The sequence below is a fragment of the Urocitellus parryii genome, chromosome 6 (genome assembly GCF_045843805.1).
Source record: "Urocitellus parryii isolate mUroPar1 chromosome 6, mUroPar1.hap1, whole genome shotgun sequence".
In the NCBI taxonomy this organism is placed as follows: Eukaryota; Metazoa; Chordata; class Mammalia; order Rodentia; family Sciuridae; genus Urocitellus; species Urocitellus parryii.
Window position 1 is genome coordinate 79,747,290 of NC_135536.1, and position 18,726 is coordinate 79,766,015.

Consider the following 18,726-nt stretch of genomic DNA (forward strand, 5'->3'; position numbering starts at 1 on the left):
TATGATTATAATTTCTATCTTATTTTAATGCACCTATGTCATTTTTATTGAAATATTTGCAGAGTTGAAAACTTGGGACTTAATGGCTTAACAACCCACTGATATTTCTATTGAATTCTAGCTGAAAATTCTCTTCCATTTGTCTTTCCTTATCATTCTGATGGCTCCTTTTTATTTTCCTAACTGTGCTCCCATATTGTGTTGTAAATGTTTACTGGTAGTATCAGTAGATAAACACAGTATTATCAACATAGTTCCTCCAACTAAACTGCAAATTATGCAAGTCGCTGTTTAAAAATACAATAGACTTTATTTTTGGTACTAGGGATAAAACTAAGGGGTTCTTTATTTAGTTTTTACTTTGAGACAGGGCCTCACTCATTTGCTGAGACTGGCCTTGAACTTTTGATCCTCCTGTCTCAGCCTCCCAATAGCATGTGCTATTGACCCTGCTAGACTTTATTTTATTTTTGATACCAGGGATTGAACTCTTGGGTACTCCACCACTGAGCCACATCCCCAGCCCTATTTTACATTTTATTTAGAGACGGGGTCTCACTGAGTTGCTTAGTGCCTCATTTTTGCTGAGGCTGGCTTTGAACTCATGATCCTCCTGCCTCAGCCTCCCAAGCTGCTGGCCTGCACTGCTGCTGCAGGCTAGACTTTATTTTTAAAGAGTAGCTTTAGGTTTATACTAAAATTGAGTGGAAATGACACAATTCTTACATACTCTAACCTCTCCCCAACACATACTGTCTCCCTCATTTGTACATGTTGCTTCAACCAACATGGAATCAACATGGAAACATCATCATTAACCAAAGTCTGTAGTTTACATTAGGCTTCACTTTTGGTGGTGCACATTGTATGGTTTTGGACAAATGTATAATGACATCTACCCTTCATCCTTACAGTATCATACAGAGTAGTTTCCTCATACTAAAAATCCTCTATGCCCCAGCTATTCATTCCTTCTTCTCCCTAACTCCTAAAGACCACTGTTCTTTTTACTATCTACATAGTTTTGCCTTTTTCAGAATGTCATACAGTTGGAATCACACTTTTCTTTCACTTAGTGATATGAATTTGAATTTACCTCCATTTCTTTTAATGGCTTGATAACTCATTTCTTCTTACACTGAATACTATTCTGTTGTTTGTATATACCAGTTTACTTATCCGTTTACCTACCAAAGGACATATTGATTGCTATCAAGTTTTGTTAGGTCTAAAGCTTCTATAATCTTATGTGCAGGTTAATGAATGAACGTGAGTTTTAACTCATTTGAGCAAGTATCTAAGAATGTGATTGCTAGGTTGCATGGGAAGTGTATGTTTAATTTTGTTAGAAACTGTAAAACTGTCTTCCATAATAGTGCAGGGTATTTTTAAACTTCATTTTGTAAACTAAAAGAAAACAGCAACAACAACAAAATTATTTTTAAGTGTAATGGATATGAGTGGCATATTTTGAAAAATACATAAAAGTATAAAGAATATTAATTACCCACAGACAAATGTCATATTCTCTTCTTCCAATTTTTATATGATAACTTTTATCATTTAGAACAAATTTCTAGAAGCAGAAATAAAATACTTGGTCAATTGTAGTGTCTTTTAAACTTTCTTTATTGATTTACAATGGCTAGTTGTTCTCCAGAAAGTAGTGACATTCTACAAGAAAGTCGTTGACATTCTATGAGAACGTCCTTGTCATTGCATTTTTGTATTAAATATTAATAAGTACTTTGGTGGACAAATAAATCCCTTTGTTTTAACTAGTATTTCTTTCTTCTTAAGGAATACTTTCCATATACATTGTTTATTTATATCTATTGTTTGTTTATATCCTTTCAAAGAACAGACCTTTCTAAAATATTTCTCTTTGAACCGTGAATTACCATATGAATTATTCAAGGTAATGAAAAAGGGTGGGAATGAAGATGAAGAATAATGTTCGAAATTCAGTCAATGCATGCTAGTCTGAAAGATTTGGAGATTAAACTTTTTTTTTTTTTAAATGTATATGGACTCAATGCCTTTATTTGTTTTTATGTGGTGTTAGGATCGAACCCAGAGGCAAGTGCTCTACCACTGAGCTACAACTCCAGCCCGAGATTAACGATTTTAAATCTAAAAAGAAGGTCATTAATTCGCAACTCTTGAGTAAATAGGATCAAATGTTCTTCGGGATCACAAAGAGAACAAGCGAAAGTAAGGTTCATGGTCAGCAAAATTTTATGGGGTTAGAAGGTTCTACTCTTGGGAAATTTACAGAATGCAAAAAGCCCCACGTGCCTCCTTCGAGCCGGAATCGAACCAGCGACCTAAGGATGACTACAGTCGACAACCTCTACAGTCCTCCGCTCTACCAGCTGAGCTATCGAAGGGGACCGTGAGGTGCTGCAAGTGTAGAAGTTTGTGTTCTTAGTAGTAGCTAATGCGAGGTCTGGCTTCTTTGCATTCCAGGCTCTGATTCGGACAGAAGTTCAAGAGGCTCCCAGAAAGCTGGATCTAGATAAAACAGATCCTGGGAACATTCTTAAGGCAGTAGTAGGCGAGGTCTGAGAACGAGAAGCCGACGAGGGAAACAGATGAAAATCCGCCTACGTTGGACTATCTGCGTAGCTTCTGGACTAGCTGACCCAGAGTTATCTGCAAACCCATTTTGGCTTCAGGAGCTCAGGAGGAGCAGTGGCGCCAAGCGTTCTGTCAAGAGGGAAAGTGCGCAGGTCTCCAGGAGTCAAGGGTACCACTAAGCCAAGGTGAATTCGATCGCTTCCACAGCAAAGACATGGACTCCACCAGCTCCCCCCTTCTCCAAGAGACCGAGAATCCTAGTGTTTTCCCCACGTGCGGAAAGATATGCAAATTTCCATTTTCTCGGGATCCATCGTGGACTCCTCCCAAATCTCCAGGATCTTATTTTGCCCAAAGACCACAAAGGGCTTCCTTTCTTCAAGTCTGTTTCAGCCGTAGACAAAATGAGAGCGCATCCCTTCGATAACCTAGAAAAAGAAACCGGTGTCTCCAGTGAGATTTGAACTCGCAAACCCCAGTCCATAAAGGATTACTATGCTAAACCCTGAAACCACCAGACCATAACTCTTACCACTGACTCTGTTAAATTTATAAAAATGTCAAGCAAAGGGCATTTATGCCTAAGTGGATTTTGACACATAATTAAGACCAAACGGAATTTGTTTTGCATTTTTTTTTAAACTAGGCCTAAACTGGTATGCAAGTTCCTGGAGGATGGATAGTCCATAATATATGCTCTTCAGCCTTAGGCCTGACAAGTCCTGCAGCTCAAGCAACAGCAGGCCAGAATGCAGTGCTTTATAGAAGAGAAGGGTGCAAGAAAGACCATCAGCCTGGATGGATTCTTATAAAAGTAACTCAGACCAAAATTGAGGGTTTGTTTTGAGTGGAGGCAGCTTTCTCCCAGCACAGAACACACCCTTCAGACCTAAAGTTCGGGGGACCTAAAGACAGTGAGGGCCAGAAAGCATCCAGGCCTCCGCTGTCCTTTCAGCAGAGTAAGGTTCAGAGACAGATTCCTAGTTAACAGAGCTAGTTAACTAGAAGGGGACTAGCCCTTTCCTTAGTCCTTTAAACTTTCTCTTCCTAACAACTCAGCCACTGTAGTTCCCTGGCGGGGAGGTGGGGACAGCTCCTTTTCTCTGGATCTCTGGGCTCTTCTAAGCTCCCAGCTAGCAGTCTAGAATGAATGGAAAATGGCGTCTCGTCAGGAGGGTTGGGGGTAAAAAAGCCTCTCTTCTCCCTTTCTCTCCTCTGGTCTCAACCTGAGCTGGAGTCAGGCGCTAGTTTAAGGAGTTCAGTCCTTCATCCAACAGCTTCTCACCCAGTGTCTTTCACCCAAGTGTCAGGAATGTGCTTAGAGTAGCACCAGGGTACACAAGGCTACTAAGGCAAACACTGCCTTCAGCTGGGGAAGTTAAAGCCATAGCCCAGGAGCACGCAAAATAAGGACAAGCCCTTCCCGGACCATCTACTGTCTTTTGGGGAGAGGAGAAGTGGGTGTAGACGGTGGTATTGGTAGCCAGCATCTTTTCCCCCACCAGCACCTTTTCTCTGAGGGCACCTCCTGCACTCTCTTGCAATTCCTGTAATACACAGTTAACCAAATAAAACTGAAAGGAAGTGGCAAAAGTACAAGCATAAAGCACACGATGCAGTTGAAAAGACTAAGGTGGTGGCTTTTAGAGTTCAGCTCCTTTGGGTACATGAGTTCCTGCTTCTCTCCTAGTGTGTGAAATTGACAATTCTTATTTTTCCGGGTGTGTGTGTGGGGGGGTCTAACCCCAAGCTACCTGAGATGGTGCTGGTCCTCTCAGACTCTTGGGTCTAAAGACCAGCTGTGCTAGTCCTGAAATGAATATTTCTACCTCTGGAATGTTGCAGCTCAGGTGTTTCCCAACCAGCACGTTGGTATTCCTGCGGTCTGGAAGAATTTGCTGGACTTAAGAAAGGAAGGCAAAAACTGAGCATTGTGATACAACTAACAATAGAAAAGAACATTTTAAAAAGGAAGAGACATTGGTCTATGTGTGGCTCGTTGGTCTAGTGGTATGATTCTCGCTTTGGGTGCGAGAGGTCCCGGGTTCAAATCCCGGACGAGCCCAGTTGTGTATTTTTAACCATCTCAGCCATCTATCCTGTCGAGACTGTAAAACAAATTGACTCTTTCTGTCCAAAGATTCAAGGACAACAAGGATGCTAGCAGAGTCTATTTGCTAAACTCCAATTTGGCACTGATGTGCTATTTCAGAAAGGATTACACTCTCTGCAGCAGGGGTGGAGACCAGGAACCAGGGCACTTGTCGGTAGGCATGTCCAAAGTCGGGGAGGGAAAGGTGTGTTGAGGTCGTAAAATCGGTATAGAATCCGCTTCTTGAGACCCGGGTTCCGTGCTAAGCCGGCTAGAGAGGGCAAAGTCTGGTCCCTGCAACCGCCCAGCAGCGTCCGGTTTGCACTTTTGGTCTTACAAAACCGTCAATCCCGCAGCTGCAAGAGCTGCAACCGCCATAACTGCTGTCACTTTGGTCCAAACGCAAACCCGCTACCCAAGAACCCTAGGGTTCAGAGGGCACAGACATCCATTGAGTTAAAAAGGAATACAATTGAATTGTTTTCTATTGTTATTTTTCCAAAATGCCATATAACAAAGTGTTAGTCATTTTGGTTATGTCTGGCAAAAAACCGACCAGACATTTTAGTGATCTTTGCTCCCCTTTAACACCAAACGCTTCCACCTGTAATCTTAGAGTGCTCATCTTTCCAAACTGCTTGTATCCAGTGAATCTTTGACAAGATTTCTGTCTGACTCATGATATTTGACCTTCTTGAAGTTCTGCTAGGAAGAGAGAAATGTCCAGTAGAGAATAAAGGGTTTTGTGATTGGAGGAAAGGTAGAGAGAAGGAAGATGCCTTGATTTATAGGTTGGTTGTCCTGTGGGAATGTATTTTGTCTAGCCTGGGATTCTGTGTTTCTTCAGTGACATCCTAAGTAGAGATGCTCAGTAGAAAATTGGATTTAAAGTCCTGGAGTTTGAGAGAAAAATCCAAACTAAAGAAAGAAATTTGAGGCATCAAAACCAGAGGGCTGTGATTAACATTGGTTTGTGCAAAAACCCCACTGGAAACCCCACAGAAAGAAAATGTAAGGACAGGACTTGGATGATTACCAGTGTTTAGTAAGTTGAGAACACAAAGCCTTGAGTGAAGAAATTGAAGAAGGAAGTTTCAAGGTAGTCACTTACTCTGACAACTGAGTTACTCTAGGGCTATTAATAATCTGTGCCAGCATTTGAAGCAGAAAGTGCAGGGAAGATGACAGAGCCGGGTGGGTTTAAGAATGAGGAGAAGATGAAGACCTGTAGGGAGATAATTATTTCTAGGAGCTTGGCTGTGGAGGGGAAGACATGTACAGGACATGCATCTGGCTGGTAGCTCCATTATTATTTAGTGAGTTCTTTCTCTGCTCTGAAACTGCGGTCAGAGTGTGCTCCCTGGCATAAGTATGGCATTCTGATTCCTCAGGGCTTTTATGACCAGCACAGATGAAAGTCATACCAGAACTCCTTCTGTTATGATAAGAGACAGAAACACTAGCCCAGATCCCCAATTAAGACAGGAAGAACTTGGCACACTTGAACAAATGCACAAGGGATAATTAAAGAGGAAGAGCTCTTGGCTTGAAGAGGAAGGTGAAAAGAGAGTTAATTTGAAATGCAGAAATAGATTTAAGATAATTTTAGTTGTGAGAGAGGTGGGAGTTCCAAAACCCAAATAAGATCCTTTGCTTTTAAGAAAATCATGTCCATTGGGCCAGGTGTGGTGGCGCAGGTCTGTTATCCCAGCAGCTCAGGAGGCTGACAGGAGGATCTTGAGTTCAAAGCTAGCCTCAGCAAAAGCGGGATGCTAAGCAACTCAGTGAGACCCTGTCTCTAAATAAAATTACAAAATAGGGCTGGGGATGTGGTGCAGTGGTCAACTAAGGTCAATTCTCTAAGTTCAATCCCTAGTACACCGCCACCACCCCCCCCCCACCAAACCAAAAGAGAAAATAAAAGAAACTCATGTCCATTGGGAACCAGAAAAATCTGGTGGAAGATTCAGCAGGCATTACTTTTCTGGAATACAGAGATTGGGTTTGACTGTCTAGGCTTTGTCTAAGTAGAATAGCACCAACTTCCACAGCTGAGTCTGTTTGGAGTCACTTCTGGCAAGTAATTTTGTTTCTTCTTGGAGCTGAGACCCATCAGTTCATCCTGAGGAATGTTAGGAGTCTCAGAGAAAGCCTAGTTCCTAGAAAACTTTATTTATTTATTTATTTATTTATATTAGAAATTTATTAAAGGACAGCAGAAAAGACTTCTCCCGGAGGAAGAAGGGGACCCAAGAGGTGGAATCCCCCTAGAAAACTTTAATGTATGCAAAGATTCTTAGATTTTTCTGTATTGACAAATCTCAAATTGTTTCAGATATCTGCTTTGCAGAAAAAAGAAAAAAAAAAAAGATCCAAGAAAGGTATCCATATGCAAAGTTTCACAGTCATAGTTTTCCTGAAATGGGGATCTTTAAAGAGGGACTTGACTGTGCTCAGGTACTGAACTTTTCTGCACCATACACCACTAAGGAACTCAGCCAGTAGAGATAAGGCCTGAACAATCTCAGTTAGATAGAGTGGGTACACTGTGTCTTCTTCATTCCTGAGCAATAACCATGACACTTCTATGCTTCTGTGGGCCTTTAGTACTATATACTGTCATCAACTTGGCCTGCCTTAAATTGAGAAGGAGTTCATAACAAATGACCAGTAAGCATAGCTATTTGACACAGGAAAATGAACTCAACTGTCACACTGTCTCTGTTGTCAAGAGATTTGCAATCTAATGGGCAAATGGGAAATGGTATCAATTTTTTGCAAGAATAAGTATGTGAGTTAAGGTTCAATCAAAGAAGTGGAACTACTATTGTGATCATAGAGATTTATTATGGGAAGTAGCCCTCACATAACTGTGGGAGCTAGACAGAAAGTCTACTTAAGATTTTTGTCTCTATAATTGGAATTGGTCTTGAAATTCTTGGGTGGGAAGTTGGGAAGGAAATATAGACATGAAATGAAGACAGTAGGTGCAAACTGATGCACAAAATCCATAAGAACAAACTGGAATCTCTACCTGTCTCTCACTGTCTCCAACTCTGTGGATGTGGATGATCTGCCGAAGAAGATGGAAACTTTTGTCTTGGACCTACCTATCTACACACTTGTACCAAGACTTGCTGAAGGAAAAGTTGTAGACCCACTTCCAGCCCCTGTCAGCAAGTGGGAACATGATAGTTACCATAATCTTTTCACTTTCCAAATCTCACTAAAAATTTCTTCATATGGAGCCATCGAGGAAATCTAGCTCTATTCAGAACATTTCATATAACTTAGCTCCAACTAAGAGAATCAGCTTCCTTTACATGTTTCCTAAGCTTTTTTTTCTTTATATACTGCATTTTAAATAATTTCTTGGGCTGGGGCTGTGGTCCAATGGTAGAGTGCTTGTCTCACACATGTGAGACACTTGTTTGGTTCCTCAGCACCACATAAAAATAAATAAATTAATTAAGGGTATTCATCTACAATTAAAAATATTTAAAAAATAAAAAAAATTCTTAAGATCTATTGTTGGTTTACTAATATTGCCCAATTTTCTATGTAAGATGTTCAGTCTTTAATTTCAACAATATTTTTCATTCTAGACTTTCCATTATTTCTTTTTTGTTGAGAGCCACAGCCAAAGGGGCCCCAGCAAACTTCCAGCTGCCAGCAAACTTCCAGCTGCCGGCTGATGATTGGCTCACAGCGGCCCCAGCAACATCTAGCTGATTGGCTCCTCTGCGATGATGTTCATTGGGCTGTTTCCCTGCCCTTTCAGACCACGGAGCTGCTCATTGGGGGACTTCTTTGGCTCCGCCCATGCGACCCAGCCAATCGGCCTCAAGAGCAGGAGGATTGTGGGAGGTGGAGAGGTTTGTGTGGGTGAGAGGCTTGTGGAAGCCCGTGGTGGCAGTTGGGCTCTGAGGGTTTTTTCCTGAGGAGCTGTTTTGTTTGGCATTTGTAGTTCTAAAAATAAAGTTAGTTTCTTTTGACAAGTGGCTCCTGAATTGTGCCCAGCCAGACTGCGGCATTTGGTGGCTCACACAGGGAGCGACTGAGGGTAAGTAAACTGCTCGCCCCTGAGGGCAGGACGAGAGGATGGGTAGCCATTCTAAGTTTCCTCTTTTGTTTTGCTTCATTTTTGTTTTAAGTTGCCTGTCCCTAGAGATGAGTGAGACGGAAAAAAAACCACTCACATCTGAGGAAAAACTATTTGCGTCTGAGGAACAGATAGGGAGAAAGGACGGATGCACATTTCAGGAGGATAGAAAGGCTGATATAATGAATTTTTGTTCCAATTGTATTTCATTCTGTCTCGGTTTTGTTTGGTGTTATCTTGCTGGGTTGTATTATAGTAGAAATACGGGATCAGCAATTAGTAAAAAACAAACCGAAAGACTGTTAAGTAAATTGTTAGAGGAAGGAGGCATCCCAGTAAAATCAAGAGCAGTCAGGGCATACGTTGATACAATACAAAAATGTAGCCCATGGCTTTTTAAGGAGGAGTTGTTAAATATATCACAATGGAACCATCATGGTGAAGATTTAAAAAGAATAGAAAAGAACAACCCAGGGACTCTGCCAGTTGGCACATTGCCATTGTGGACGTTAGTATCTTGTTTGCTTAGTCCAAAGCCTTCAGTTCAGACAATGGTAGAGGAAGGAGAAAACATATTGATTCAAGTAAAAGAGAAGGTCTCTCAAGTTAGTCAGACAGAGGAAAAGATTCAAGTAAAAGAGATTTACATTTTTAGTACCCAAACAATCAGCTCAAAAGGTAGAGCTTAATGCAGTATTACAAGCTTTGTGATGTTTAAAGATTCTGTATTTAATTTGTTTTCCGATAGTCAGTATATAGTTAATGCTATAGTATCCCTTGAAGATGCTGGTAGGATTTCCCCTTCCTCTACTGTTTTATCTTTGCTTTCCACTATACAAAGTCTAATCTGGGACAGAAAAGATCCATTCTTTATAGGACATATCAGGGCACATACAGGATTGCCTGGAGCCCTTAGTTTGGGCAATAATTTAGCAGATAAAACTACACATGACATACATATTTTATCTACACTAGAAGAAGCTATAAATTTTCATAAAAGGTTCCATGTCAATGCTAATACTTTACAAAAGAGTTTCAAAATAACTAAGGAACAAGCTAGACAAATAATAAAACAATGTCAAAATTGTGTGACTTTTTTACCACAAGTTAATCTTGGAGTCAATCCTAGAGGATTGATACCTAACCATATTTGGCAGATGGACATCACACATTTGCCAGAATTTGGAAAATTAAAATATTTGCATGTTACAGTTGATACTTCTTCTGGATTTTTGATGGGCTCCCTTCATGCCGGAGAAAAAACTAAAGATATTAATAGCTCATTGCTTAAAAAATTTTGCCACTGTGGGCATTCCAAAACAGTTTAAAAACAGATAATGCCCCTGGTTATACTTCTACCTCTTTTAAACAATTTTGCTCATCATTTGGCATTACTCATATAACAGGAATCCCATACAATCCACAGGCATAGTTGAAAGAGCTCATCAAACTATTAAAATGTACTTATTGAAGCAAAAAGACGGAATTGGAAAGGGGTATATATTCCCCAAAGATAAACTTAAAATAACCCTTTTTACTCTAAACTTTTAAAATTTGGATTCATCAGGACTTAGTGCTGCAGAAAGGCATATGTGTCCAAAAAATGTACATAAGCCTAAGGTACTTTGGAAAGATATTCTAACAGGACAATGGAAAGGTCCTGACCCAGTAATTGTCTGGAGTTGGGGGTCTGTTTGTGTGTTTCCACAGGAAGAACAGCAGCCGATTTGGATTCCAGAGAGATTAACCAAGGTCCTGACCCAATGATTGTCTGGAGTCGGGGGCCTGTTTGTGTTTCCACAGGGAGAACAGCAGCTGATTTGGATTCTAAAGCGATTTCTACAGACCAAAAAGAAGATGATTTGGCTCAAATCCATAACAGCTGATATCCAAAACTCCAATTTGGCTATCCTTACATCTGCGACAGAACCAGGATGCTTTTTTCAATATCTATTTTATTATTGCCCTTTCCCATATCATGAAGTTCTATTTTGTTTTTTGAGCTCATACAGACCTAGGTTAATGTTTTGCTGATCAGTTCTATTTTTTGACTATAGAGTTTTTAAACATTGCAATGGAGATTTCACCTGTAAAAAGTTATAAGGCCTTTACTATTATGTTATGTGTTGTATGTATTATATTATGTGTGCACACTTGTGTTTTGTGTTATATGTTTGAATGTATGTATGTCCATATATCATATATGATGAGCGTTCATGAAAAAATGGATCCAAATATTCTTTTTTTATTCATGTCATTTAAATGGTTTAATTTAAATTGGGTAAACAACTGTTGAGGATTGTTTTAATATGTGAACAAAAAAGGAGGTTAACAGATCTGTTTGTTTACTTTCACCTTTCCTTTTCATTATATTTAATAATTCTCTTCAAGATAATGTAAATTGTTAAGAAAATTGTTTTCTTTTAGTGCCTTCTGGAATGTTACACAATTTTTTCTTTAGCCGTTATTGCCAGAATTCCTATCATCATCCCAGTGCCAGTGAAGACAATGTAAATTGTTAAGAAAATTGTTTTCTTTTAGTGCCTTCTGGAATGTTACATGATTTTTTCTTTAGCCATTATTGCCAGAATTCCTATCTTCATCCCAGTGCCAGTGAAGACAATGTAAATTGTTAAGAAAATTGTTTTCTTTTAGTGCCTTCTGGAATGTTACATAATTTTTTCTTTAGCCATTATTGCCAGAATTCCTATCTTCATCCCAGTGCCAGTGAAGACAAAGATAAAACTAATCTACAGTTTCTGCAATAGCCATCACTGAACTGCTTGCAGAACTTGCCTAAACTATGTGTCACTTGTATGCATTGTGAACTCACTTGTATACATTGTGAACTATCTGTTGGTGCAGCGACTTGTGGTAGTGTTGGGGTATTTTTGCTGATGATGTCATCGGTGGTACAATTTTTCCAACAAGAGCCGTCAATTGGCTTGGTGTATCTTCCTTCCTTCTGCTTGTCATGACAAAGACCTCTCCACAGGTGTGGCTGTATACTGGACCGATAGTCAATGACGGGTAAGATCCAACTACAATGGTACCAACCTAAGACAGGAGGCTGACGCCCTGAGGTCAGCTCATCCGAAGACGGGTAAGGACCATATGTAGTATTGGACAACCTAAGGCAGGCACGGTCCCTAAGCCACATGCTTGTTGTTTAAACAGAGAGGGGGAGATGTTGAGAGCCACAGCCAAAGGGGCCCCAGCAAACTTCCAGCTGCCAGCAAACTTCCAGCTGCCGGCTGATGATTGGCTCACAGCGGCCCCAGCAACATCTAGCTGATTGGCTCCTCTGCGATGATGTTCATTGGGCTGTTTCCCTGCCCTTTCAGACCATGGAGCTGCTCATTGGGGGACTTCTTTGGCTCTGCCCACGCGACCCAGTCAATCGGCCTCAAGAGCAGGAGGATTGTGGGAGGTGGAAAGGTTTGTGTGGGTGAGAGGCTTGTGGAAGCCGGTGGTGGCAGTTGGGCTCTGAGGGTTTTTTCCTGAGGAGCTGTTTTGTTTGGCATTTGTAGTTCTAAAAATAAAGTTAGTTTCTTTTGACAAGTGGCTCCTGAATTGTGCCCAGCCAGACTGAGGCACTTTTTGAAAATTCTGTCTTTATTTTTATTTTTTATAGCTTATCATGCTATTTTTAAAAACTGTGCCATATTGCCTTTTTTAATGTTATTGATTTTTTTTTATTTCTTTAGACATTTTTAGCATTGTAAAAAATGGGGCCTAGATTGAACCGCTGGCCCTGCACATACTGGGCAAGTGCGCCAACACTGAGCTACACCCCCAGTCCATAGCACTCTTAACTTTTTAAAATAATTTAATTTCTTAATTTTTATGGTGCTGGGGATCAAACTCAGGACTTTGTGCATGTTGATTATGCACTTTACCACTGAGCTACATCTACAGTGTAGCATTCTTAATTTATAATCTGTTTCTAATAATTATATTATCAAAGTTTTAAAAAGAACAACGATGTTTTATTGTTTATTTGCTGTGCTTAAGAGTCCTGTTACCTATGTTAACATTTGGATATGCGGTATCCCTTAAAAGCTCCTGTATTGATTCAAGAGTGTTCTCAGGCAAACTGTTTCATAAAGGCAACATTCACATGTCCACCAAAAATGTGTAAGGTTTCCAGTTTCTCTATTCTTCCTCCATACTTATTATCTGTCCTTTGACTATAGCCATACTTGTGGGCATGAAGTGGTATCTTATTGTGGTGTGGTTTGCATTTCTCTGCTGAATAATTATGTTGAGAGTCTTTTATTGTGTTTATTATCTGTTGTATACCTTCTTTGGAGAAAAGTTCATTCAGATTCTTTGTCTATTCTTGTTGCATTTTATTGTTTGCTTTCTTGTATGTAACTCATAAAATATGTTGTAACTCATAAAATACGTTGGGCATCCTGGTGATCAAACCTAGACTTTTGTGCATGCTAAGCAAATGTTTTACCACTGAGCTATACTGCCAGCCCTATTTGTGCATTTTTTAATTTGTCTCTTTGTATCATTGAATGGGTGCTTTCATATATTCTAGATACAAGTCCATTATCAGATATATGACTTAAAATATTTATTGCCATTCTGTTGATGTCTTTTTCACTTTCTTAACAGTATCCTTTGAAGAATAAAATTTTAAGTTTTGATGAAATTCTTTGTATGTGTTTTCATCCTGAATTGTGTGTTTGTGTTCAAGGAAGCCTTATCTAAGGGAGTCTGGTGCTGTCTGGGTTTTAGGTAAGATCTCCCTGAGAAGTTTTGTAAACATTCTGCCTATAGGTGTTATTAGCTAGAAACAACACTTACATTAATATATTAGCTTGGCATTTCCCAGATGACACAAATTTTGCACATGAAGGCAGAACATCAATTAAAAGTTGAAATGTAAGGAAAATTACTGACTTTTTCTTTATGGCAGAAAGTTTTATTGTCTTCCTTCATAGCAAGGAAAAGCTTCATCTGGGTCATGCTTTTCATTGACAGCATCCTCATAAGAGTTAGAACTGTATGAGGGAGATTCCATTTCAAACCCTTACTGGAGTAAGAAGTATGGCAATTATCAAGCTCTTCATTATATTAGGTTCATGGTATCTCTCAGGAAAGGGGCCATGATCTGCTCGTTAGTATTTCCTTCATTCAATAAATATTTCTTGGGCCCCTACTATTTTCTGGAGTCTGTTCTAGGTATTTGACACATAGTCATCTTCCTCTTTCTTTGTGAACTCTGGAAATAGGCTTTATTTTTTTTTAAAGTTAGATAACTTTTCAAAGAATATTTTTAAATACTTATCAGTATATTTTGTTAAATACTTTTTCAGGTTATCTAGTATGCCACATTACTAGAAAAGTAATTTCAGGCCTTTATTATTGCTTAACTACTACAATGGCACCTTTATTGGCCTTCTTTCATTCTCTACCACTCCTATTCTTTATCTGCAGTACACTTGGAGTTTACTTTAAAAGCCCACACTTGATTATATCACGGTTATCAACTTTTTCCTCAGTTTCTCAGGTCTACAAAGGAAGATTCAATGGCTTTTCCAACTGAATCACAAACTTCTTTTCCAGTCTCAGTTTCTTTTCTCCTTCCATAATCCAACTTAGATCAGACTGCTTGGTATCTGAAAAAACACCACATATTTTCATATGTCTCAGCTTTGTCTATCCTTCTGGTCAGCAAGCCCCTCTCTAAATGTTCCTTTAAATATGCAACAAATTGAGAGCTCTTCTCTAGAGCCTTCTTTAAGCCTCCAGAAATGATTTATTTCTTGTGTTTTACCTTATTTTCACCAACAAGTAATGACTGAGTACCTACAATATGTTGGCACAATGTTAACCATTTATTATAGTAGTGAGATGAGAAGACAATCTTTCTATTATGGAATTTAGAGACAAAAGAATGGGAATAGACAAAGTATAATGGTAATTTTCTTAAAAACGGGGCTAATTTCTCCAGAGCAAAGTAGTGCAATCCCATAAAAATTTACAGCAGAAATCTGTCCTAAAGTTAAGTGGACAATATGGAAAGTTTATAGAGGGCATAACTTAAAATTTTTTTTTTTAGCTGTGGATGGACAAATACATTTAATTAATTAATTAATTAATTAATTTTGATGTAGTGCTTAGGATCAAACCCAATGCCTCATACTTTCGAGGCAAGGCTCTGAATGATCTGCCACTGAGCCACAATCCCAGCCCAAGGGCACAACTCTTAAGAAGGTATCTGAACCTCTAAAAAAGGAGTAGATATATACAAAGGGACTCCTGGAAGAAGAGAGGGATTAAATGAAGGCCAATCTATGAGAAAAGTGAAGTGTAAGGATGTAATGGTGACCTGTATATTGTGAGAAATTCTCATGAAGTAGGCAAAGAACCTAACATGCATGATCTTATAGATTACAATCGGTTTTGGGGATTTATCTTATCATGGTGGAATGCCATTAAAAGTACTGAAGTGGCCATGTGAGAGTAGATGATGATGACATAATCAAATGTACTTTTGAAAAGATCAATCAGGTTGAAGTGGAAATGAAGAGAACTGGAGGAATTGAGAACTATTTAGTAAGGACACGACCTGGGAAATAGACTGGATTTAAGAACAAATTGATCAAATGCCAAGTTTTTTGATTTATGTAATGAATATTGCTCCACCACATTTACTTAGAGAACAAAGAAAGATGATCAAGATTGGAGACAGAAGGTAAGAATTGAGTTCAGTCTTGGGCATACTGATTGTGACACATCTCCATGAAGCTGTGATATAGGCAGTAACATCTATGAGTCTGAAGCTAATAGATTAGGTCTGGAAATATAAATATGGCAGCCATCATTGCATATTTATTAAAAGGATAAAATTTCCTAGCAGAGTATAAGGACAAAAGGAAAGGACCCATGGGGCTGGGGTTGTGGCTCAGCGGTAGAGCGCTGGCCTAGCATATGTGAGGTCCTGGGTTAGATCCTCTGCACCACATAAAAATAAATAAATAAAATAAAGGTATTGTGTCTAACTACCATTAAAATTTTTTTAAAAAGGAAAGAACCCTTAAGATTATATCTTCATAAACCCTATTATTTAATGACTTTTTGAGGAGGATACACTTGCAGAAGAAAACAAAAAGAAAGCAACTGGAGGGGCTGAGGTTGTGCTCAGTGGTAGAGCACTTGCCTGGTATGTATGAGGCACTGGGTTCGATTTTCAGCACCGCATATAAATAAATAAAATAAAGGTCCATTGACAACAACAACAACAAAAAGCAATTGGAAATGAGAGAAAATCAGGCAATTATAGTCCCAGGGAAACCAAAGAACAAGACTACTGTGAGAACACACTGTTTCAAAATAAGAGTATATTTGTTTTTTCCCTGCACGGTGGCACCCACCTTAAATCCTAGCAAATTGGGAGGTGAAAGTAGGAGGATTGCAAGTTCCAGGCCAGCCTCAGCAACTTAGTGAGGCCCTAAGAAACTTAGTAAGAACTTGTCTCAACATACAAAATTTTAAAAAGTCCATTTTATTTCTTTTTAATTATAATGACACTTTTTTTCCTTAAAATTCTTGATTTGTATAAACATTTGGAAGGTTCTACTGAGATGATCAGTTTTTAACTTTTGAAGATACACACAGATATGTTTCAATGTTGGGCTAAAGCTATGGATCCCCTAACCAGAAAAATACATATATGTTCAAACACATAACATATCTAATTAGGCTTATAAATTTTCTGAAACATCATTAGATTCCCTGAGTGATAATAAATCTTTAGTTTATGATCTTACAAGTTGGAAAGTCCTATAAAATGACAATGATGTTGATCAGATACATCAAAAATTGTTTGGGTTATTATTAGGTATATTATAGAATCAATAAATTTTGGCTGAAAGTGGAAAAGGGCAGACCCGATAACTTTGAAGTTTTTTCGTGGTTCCAGAATTCAATCTTTTGGTGAGGTCCATGATGATAGAAAGAGTGAAAATGGAGAATGTCTGGACTTAAGACTAATTACTGAGATCCTTCAGTTTCACCTTACTGCTTTCTGATTCAAATTCTCAGTAAGTAAAAGATTTCTTAAAAAGTCAGCTACCACCTTCCTGAACATGTCCTTCAAAGCTTCCTTCACTCGATCATTGCGTAAGGCATAGATGAATGGATTCAGCAAAGGTGTCACAAATGTTGTTATCACTGTCACTGCCCAGTTAGTGTCCACAGAGCCACTTTGTGATGGACGCACATAGAGAAAAATGGCACTCCCATAGAAGAGGGTCACTACCATCAAATGGGAGGTACAGGTGGAGAAGGCCTTCTGACGACCTGAAGCAGAAGGAATACGTAGGACAGCAAGGATGATGTGGCTATAGGATGCAACGGTGATCATCAATGATGATACAATGACAAGAGAGGCCAGGACAAAGTCAGTCTCCTCCAGCTTCTTGGTGTTGGTGCATGCCAAGTGGAGCAGTGGACCACTGTCACAGAAGAAGTGCTGTACCACGGCACCCTGTTTACAGAAAGGAAGCAAGGCCACTGCTACTGTAGGACCAAGCACAGGGAGGAGTCCACCAATCCAGCAAGCCAATGCCATGCGAAAGCACACGGACCCACTCATGAGCACGGGGTAGCGCAGAGGATGGCAGATGGCCAGGTAGCGATCCACAGACATGACAGCCAATAGCAGGAATTCAGAGGCCCCAAGAAAGAAGTAGAAATAAAATTGAGTAATGCATGCAGCGAAGGAAATAGTGTGTTGCCTTGAGAGGAAATTGCTCAGCATTTTAGGAATGATGACAGAAGTGATCAGAATCTCCAGGCAAGACAGGTTACCCAAAAAGAAGTACATAGGGGTCTGTAGACGAGTATCAGCACCTACCACCCCCACAATCAATACATTGCCTGTCAGAGTCAGCAGATAGACAAGAAGAAACACAGAAAACAGTTCCACTCTTGTACTGTTGAGATTTGGAAAGCCTGCAAGGACAAACTCTGTCATACCACTGGTCTGGTTCCCACCTGGTGCCATTATCTTTTTCCTGTGTGACAATATGAACATGACACTGGTGAGAGGGGGTCCTCTTCTTAATAGTCCTAAAACTTATTTTGCCATGGTATGGCACATATATCTCCACTTTCTCCAATCAATCACAGATCCTGTTAATATTCAAAGCTCCCAAGATCACCATTTGGATTTAGAGCTGGAGAGGTTTTTCTATAAAGGATAACTAAAGCTTAAGTTTAAAAAAAAATGCCAAGAACCTTCTCTATATTCACACCCCTTGTTCTCAGATCTTACATGTAATACCTTGTGATTATAATAGTATCATTAGCATATTATTTGGAGAAAACAACAGAAAAATCATCTTATGAAGAACATGACTCCCATTCAATCAGGTTCAGAACTTGAGCCAGATAGCTTATCTTTGAATTTCTACATGTCCACTCACTGACTGAGTAGTTCTCTATATTCTTTAAAATTGTAAAATTCTGTAAGAAACAAATGAAATAACAGTGCAAGAATTTAAAAGAGTTTCCAAGATTAAACTGACATGTGATGTGGTAAGAGAAAGCCCTGGCTATAAGTTAGGACACCACAAACTAGGCTTGTCCTGCTGCTACCTTGGAAAAATATCAAGGAGTTCTAGCCCCTGTTTATACTTCAATTTCCCAGCTATAACACTGTGATAAGCCTCTAGGCCATTTTGCACACATATTAAATTAAATCACCCTTTCGTGAGGAACTTTCCCAACAACCCAAGGGACTTACTGAACTCAGATCTCCATAAAGTGCTTGCATTTCTAAAGCAAGTTGTGCCGTGTAAAAAAGGAAAATTATGGCTGGGGTTATGGCTCAGTGGTGGAGTGCTTGCCTAGCATATGTGAGGCACTGGGTTTGATTCCTAGCATCAAATATAAATAAATGAACAAAATAAAAAGGTTCATCAACATCTAA

General features: G+C 39.3%; 1 protein-coding gene and 2 non-coding genes across 3 annotated transcripts; 1 reads left to right on the forward strand and 2 right to left on the reverse strand.

The window, feature by feature from the left end:
* Positions 1–2,299: 2,299 nt before the first annotated feature.
* Positions 2,300–2,390, reverse strand: Trnay-gua (transfer RNA tyrosine (anticodon GUA)). Its single transcript is given in 2 exon segments — positions 2,300–2,335; positions 2,354–2,390. It is a non-coding gene; the product is annotated as a tRNA-Tyr (tRNA).
* Positions 2,391–4,573: 2,183 nt separating this feature from the next.
* Positions 4,574–4,645, forward strand: Trnap-ugg (transfer RNA proline (anticodon UGG)). Its single transcript has one exon. It is a non-coding gene; the product is annotated as a tRNA-Pro (tRNA).
* A 12,158-nt stretch (positions 4,646–16,803) lies between these two features.
* Or6s1 (olfactory receptor family 6 subfamily S member 1) lies at positions 16,804–17,799 on the reverse strand. The gene has a single exon (XM_026380631.1). The coding sequence runs from the start codon at positions 17,797–17,799 to the stop codon at positions 16,804–16,806; it is 996 nt and encodes a 331-aa protein (XP_026236416.1).
* Positions 17,800–18,726: the final 927 nt, after the last annotated feature.